General features: G+C 40.0%; 2 protein-coding genes across 2 annotated transcripts; one reads left to right on the forward strand and one right to left on the reverse strand.

Moving 5' to 3' along the window:
- The first annotated feature begins 326 nt into the window (after positions 1–326).
- Positions 327–1,518, forward strand: LOC129794282 (zinc finger protein 77). Its single transcript, XM_055835067.1, has 2 exons — positions 327–786; positions 863–1,518. The coding sequence occupies exons 1-2, from the start codon at positions 327–329 to the stop codon at positions 1,516–1,518; spliced, it is 1,116 nt and encodes a 371-aa protein (XP_055691042.1).
- A 1,405-nt stretch (positions 1,519–2,923) lies between these two features.
- LOC129794007 (all trans-polyprenyl-diphosphate synthase PDSS2) lies at positions 2,924–6,328 on the reverse strand. Its single transcript, XM_055834577.1, has 4 exons — positions 5,794–6,328; positions 5,398–5,730; positions 3,627–4,021; positions 2,924–3,543 (listed from the first exon to the last, which is right to left on the reverse strand). Exons 1-4 carry the CDS (start codon positions 6,078–6,080, stop codon positions 3,272–3,274), a joined length of 1,287 nt encoding a protein of 428 aa, XP_055690552.1. The 5' UTR covers positions 6,081–6,328; the 3' UTR covers positions 2,924–3,271.
- Positions 6,329–6,552: the final 224 nt, after the last annotated feature.

Genomic DNA, 6,552 nt, shown 5'->3' on the forward strand with positions numbered 1-6,552 from the left:
ATCAGGACGTGTCCCCCTCCTCTCTCTCTCCCGGACTTGTCTATGTGGTTTCGCAATTAAATGACTATTATGAAGGCAGGAGATTTGTGCGCGGCATACAGAGGGGTGGTGAGGGATGCTGTTTCCATTTGCGGGTCACCGTAAAACCACTTGCTGCATTCACGGGAATTCCGTGAGATTTTTACCACTTGTTCCGAGATCTGCGATAGAGGGATGATGATGAAAAAATCAGGGCTGCTTCCTGCGAGTGAGTGAGGGGTTGTGCTGTATAAAGGCAAGGGATGCTCCTGTGAGGAGGTCAGAAGTATTTTGAGCGCCTCCGCGAAATGTTTCCAATAATTCCGCATCATGTTGTAAAGTCAGTGTCTCCGTGTGAGGAAAAGTGCTACAGATTTTCCACTTTTCCCGGAAGATCACGCGTGGGGGGTGGAAATGCCGTTAAGGCGGGACATTTTGTACCGAGGAATTGTACATCTAAATCATTCAGTATCATCCAAGCGCCCAATTTCGACGTGAAGACGACGAGTTTTGATGTTGTGGCATCAAAAGGGCACCTCCAGCCCACGGATAAATCCCTGACCAGCTCAGGTGGATGGATTCGGATGTTGCAGCCTGCGAAGGATGTTCACAGCAGCAATATTGTTCTTGAACTCACGGATGGGGGTAGTTGTGTTAATCTGCGCACAACCAAGAACATCAGTCAAGGGGAAGATCTTCAGTTGTGGTTTTCCGAGGAAATCTTGGCATTTATGCAAATCCCCTTCTTGTCTCCCATTAGCATTCAAGGTAGAGATCCTTTCTTTTCAAATAAATTCCTAAATTCATGGAAAATAATTTAAAAATCTTCTTTATTGTGCTTCAGGTCAAAATCGCTACACCTGCCACATTTGTGAGCGTGTCTTTGAGGATCCAAACCCACTGAAGATTCACCTGGCAACATTTTGCGAAAAGCATCCAGTGGATATTCTGTGGAATCGCCTCAACTTCATCCTCACCTCCAGCTTTCGATCTTCCCCACCTTCACCTCCTGCCAAAACACCCCTTCCCACGGCCACAGATACATCAACCACAGGGAGATTCTCAGCTTTTCGTCCAGTCCCATCCTCCCCACGCTTGGAGCCACCTTCCCCACCTCCCTCGGCAGCAGCAGCAGCAGCCCACCTTGAGACAATTGTCAGCAACATGGGATCCTCAAAAGCGGGTCACATTTGCGTCTACTGCGGGAAGCTCTATTCCCGGAAGTACGGCCTTAAGATTCACATCAGGACGCACACGGGCTTCAAGCCACTCAAATGCAAATTCTGCCTACGCCCCTTTGGGGATCCGAGTAATCTCAATAAGCACGTCAGGCTCCATTCTCAGGCAAATTCCGTCTACAAATGCCACATCTGTGATAAAGTTCTCGTCCGACGGAGGGATCTACAGCGTCACATCCAATCCCGACATTGTGCTGAATCTCAGGAAATCTCCGTTACAATGAGTAGCTCATCCAGTAGTGAAGATCTCACCAATATCTGAAGAATCTGAATATCTAGTTAATTAATAAAGAAAGGATTTAAGAGATTTTTCAAGATTTTTTTTCTGACTTGAGGAACGTTATTTCCTATTTTCTTTCATCCTTAAAAATTCCTTGGAAAGACTTCTCGTACAAAATTTTTATTTCAAGAGTAGGAAATGCATACTGTAAAGCACAAAATGAAGAACTTAGAAGCCTCCGAACTAAGAAATGAATTAGAAAGTCAATCATAACGCGTCCAGTTATAAGAGTTGGTGTTCCACAACGTGTAGAAGTTTTATTATGCGTTGTAATTTTATTTGTGAGTAGTATTATTAGTAGGAAAAGTTGATTTTTTTGTGGAATTCAGTAATTTGATGCATAAAAATTGTTATATCTCAGGTTGTACTCTGTACATGAGCTACAGAAATTTCTTAAATAGTTTTGGAAAGGTATTAAAACAGGCTATAAATTGACATAAACAATAATTTTCAAGATCATCTCCAGAACACAAAATGGCGGCTTTGTGTTTTACCAAAACAGTTTTTCGTATTTTTCGTCCCGAAGGAATGGTTATAAAGGTTTCTGATGTTCTAGAAAGTTGTAGAGAATTGCAAAACCATTAATTTGATACCAAGTTGATCAAAATCGGACAAGCCGTTCAAGAGATATCGCTCTTAGAAGTTTTCGAATTCAAGAATTTTTCAAATGGCTATATCTTCTAAACGGCGACATAGATTTTCTTCATTTTCGGACTGGTGCAAGATTATTAGTCCTGCTACAACATATCTAAATTTAAAGAAAAACGATAACAGATATTCGGAGATATTGCCCCTTAAAGTTAGGCAATTTTTGTTTTTGATTTTAGCGCCTCTTGCGGATGTTTTTGGAAATTGGAATGTTCTAGACAGTTGTAGGGCTTCTTGAAACCTTTCATTTGATACCAAGATGGTCAAAATCGGTCAAGCCGTTCTCGAGTTATATCGAAAAAACCCTTTTTGCTTTAGACCGCCATATTTGCTAAACCGCTTGACCGATTTTGAAGTATGAATATCGATGAAAACGTCTCACTGAGCTCTACAACATACTAAAATTTCAGACCTCTAGCTATAAGAGAAGTGGTTGACGGTATTTCAAAATGGCGGACAGCGGCCATCTTGGATTTTGAAAATGCGAAAAAATGAAAAATTACACCCACATTTCTATATAAAACTTCAAACCGGAAGTCTCTATCTGTTACCGTTTGGACCACCGGCAGGCCGTCCGGAACAAAAATTTTCTACCACCATTTTTTTAAATGTGGGTTGTCTAAAACGTGCTCATACCAAGTTTGAGCCCGATCTGAGGTGATCAGTTTTTCCGACGATTACAATACTTTGTGTTGGCCACAAAGTGGAACACCAACTAATAAAAAATAAAAAATCCATATTCTACGTACAAAATTTTTAATAAAAAATTATTCTACAGAGTGTGATGGGGAACAACGTGTTAATGTAAATATATCTCAACAATTTTTTTTATCTATACAGAAACTCCAACACTGGATCTTAAAGCTGCGTAAAGAGCAGAATTTCCCAATGAGTATGTTTTTTTTCTTTCATAAATAGCAATAACTCTACAAAATATGTAAAAAGGACAATAAAAAAAAAAGAGGAAGATTTAACAATGAAGAGCACCATTCACCCCTAAAATCTAAATTTTTGCATTCAATTTGGGAGCACACGAATGCCCTCACAATTTGGACGGAAAACAGCTCCAGAGGGGCATCTCCCAATGCTACAAATCCTGCATGGCGAGAATGATATTCTGCAGGGCTGTCCGGGCATCAGACGAGGGTAGTTCATCGAGAACTTTGAGAGCCGCCAAGCTGTGCTTCCTCTGTAGATCACGCGTCTTCTCGAGTCCGGGACCCTTGATGACGGCTGCATGGACTTTGGCATAGTCAATCGCCTCGACGTTATCCCGGCCCTTCAGCATCTCCTCATACAAACTTGGATCGTACTCCAAGTGGAAGAGAACCGGCGCCGAAACCAGACTAAATGTTGTACCTAAAACACAAAAAGCAACAAAGAAAACCCCTTTAAAACTTTTTCTGCTCAGATTAAGGAAAGAAAATCCTCCATTGACCTACCCAATGGCAACGTGGTGGTCTGGAAGGGTTCGAGATCGAGACAAGCCTGCCAGGCAAGTGCTAGATGCTTCCCGAAGAGGTAGCCCTGGTGCTGGAGCTCCTTGGGTTGCCCCGCAAGCTTCAGTGCACCCTGGCAACTCTTCCCAAGGAGACTGCCAGCACTCAGAATATGCCTGACAGCCCACTCACGCTCTGGATCCCCAATTGCCTCATCCGTATCCAACGGGAGTGCCACATCGTTGAAATCAAAATCATCCGTGGCATCCGTTGTGCGATTCCGCAATTGCCGTGGCTTCGACGGCAACGGCTTATTCTGCTGATCACGATCCCCAATGAATTCAGATTCAGTGAGATCACGCACAGCCGACGAGATGAGTTCAATAACTTCCTGATTCCTGTATCAAATACACAGGAAGACGAATAGAGGGGACGGTGAATAAAATCATTTTTTTGATTAGCGCGAAAATTTCCACATGGCAATTAATTTTATGGGGATTCTTCATTCTTAATGGGGGTAGTATAAAAAAAAAATCAAAATTGATCGTAAAAATTATTTTGTTGTCTCTGTGCGAGAAGTTAAAATGAAGAAGAACTAAAACATAAAAGATTATTGGAAAGAGAACAAGTGATTCATTTTGCAATAAAATTCGCAAAAAACAACAACATAAATTTGTGGCAGGTGGAGAAGTTAATAATGCTTAAAATGGATAAAACTGTAATCCATACTAATGCCGAAAAGAAAAATAAATTAAAATTGATTTTTTTACTCGACGTGTAATAAATAGTTTTGTGGTTTAGAAAAAGTTTACCCGGCTGACCCAAGTGATTATGAGGTTTTAGAATAAATTGCAACAATTTTATTCATTTTAAAAAATTGGGTTAAACAAGGATTTATCGAAAGGATTGAAAGGTAATTAAATGAACTTTCCAATAAAGATAGAATTTTGTGAATTACAAATCCTTGTCCGGTTAGACAGGATTCAAGCTTCTTAATATATAAAATAATAATTCTTCATCTTTTTGTTTGTTTTCCTAAAAAAAAAAAAGTTTTCAGTGATTTTCTTTTGCTAAAAAAAATAGTATTTTATGTGAAAAATATCCACAAAAGTTGTAGAAAAAAATTAGATTGTAAAAATAACTTAATAAACTTGTCAGCCGGGTAAATGTCAACAAGAATTTCATGACAAATAATTATAGCGTATAAAAAATATAAAGTGTAATTTAATAACTTTTTTATACATTTAGGTATCATTATTCGGATTTTCGCAGTCAAACATAATTTTATACGTTCTCGAATAATTATTTAGTATAAATTATCTTTTAAGTAATATAGAAATTATTTAAGATTTTAATATTTGAAATATTCATTTTTTTGATAAATTCGATTCCATTTATTTATTTTTATTTTTTTATTATTTTATTTATTTATTTTTATTTATAAATTTATTAAGTTTATTTAAAAAAAACCTTTTTTTTTACTTTTTTTTCGCGATACCCAAAGGCAATTACGAACAAATTTTTATTTATTCTTTTTTAAAATAATTTTTTTCATGTAAAAAAACCAAAAAATACTTTCTTCGCAAACTTTCTTGATGAATTACCAACTTTACCACGTTTACCACATTTTTGCTATAATTTCACCAAAACCATTTCTAACAGTGTAGTCAATTCAACAATATGCGAGAAAGCTGTGAAAACGATACCACTTAAAATACAAATCCTTGCGAATCAGGTGGAAGATTCTTTTTAGCTGAGCATGAGGATTCTTTACCTGAGACTTGCAAGTTCAGAGCAGGAATTGGACAGAAGGTAGTCCCCACTGAGAAGAGCAATCTTATTCCCAAAGGTCATATCGCTGTGATTGATGTTGAGATCACTCCCAGCCACGGTGAGTGGTTGCAGATTCACCAGCCCCTGGTGCACGAGGTGCGAGATGCGAATCATCTCCGTGACCTCAGCAAGACCCCTCTGGGAGTGCAGAACCCCAGCTGATTTATCCTGCTCCATATCCGGGATACTTTCAGCATGCCCAGCTGCCTTGGAGACGAGCAGGACAATGAGCCCCCAGGCCTGCATGTTATTCTTGCCATTGTAGAGGAGATTCCTGTCACGAAAAAAGAGAGATGATGGTATGCAAATGGCACGCATCGACTTTCACCTGACTCACTTGGCCGTCTTCAGGAGGGGATGGTTGCTACCGACGAGCTTCCGTAGGTGCAGGGCTACATTGGCAATTTCATCGCTAAGGAGCCACCGGAGACTGAGGAAGGACGTGGGGTAGCCCACAATCTTCTCAGCCTCACTCACGGCACGATTCCAATCGTGCTTCTGGACATTCTTCGTGGCCAGCTTGTCTCCGAGGGAGGCACTCGAGCGTATCCATCGACTCTGCTGCGCCACCGTGGCCACAACTTTGAGGCCCTTTCGCACCGACCACAGACGACTCAGCGACATCTTCGGCACACGCACGCTATCACGGGGCACTCACGATGGGTTCCTGGGCACGAAATTCACGTGAAAACGAGAGATTTTTGCACGAAAACAGGGAGTGGGATGTTTACTCGAAAGTAGCACAGAGAAAACTGATGGACAGAGGCATGAATGAAATCGACGTGCCCGAAGATTGTGAACCATAATTCCTATCTTTTAACACAGGAGTATGGTTCATAATCTTCGGGCACGTCGATGTTTACACTGTCAAGATTGAAGAAATTGACAGATCAATTTTTCGCGCAGGTGCTTTGAAATTTTACCAAAATTTCAGGCATTATGTTGAAAATTATTTTTAAAAAAAATGATGGCATGAAATAATAAAATTTGAACTAAACGAACTTTTTTTTGCATTTCGACAAAATTCGTGATTTCCGTGTTTTTTCCCAAATTTGTGGGTATAAAACGCATTTTTTGGGCTCCAAGGGCACTTACG

Source organism: Lutzomyia longipalpis, chromosome 3, assembly GCF_024334085.1.
Source record: "Lutzomyia longipalpis isolate SR_M1_2022 chromosome 3, ASM2433408v1".
NCBI lineage: Eukaryota > Metazoa > Arthropoda > Insecta > Diptera > Psychodidae > Lutzomyia > Lutzomyia longipalpis.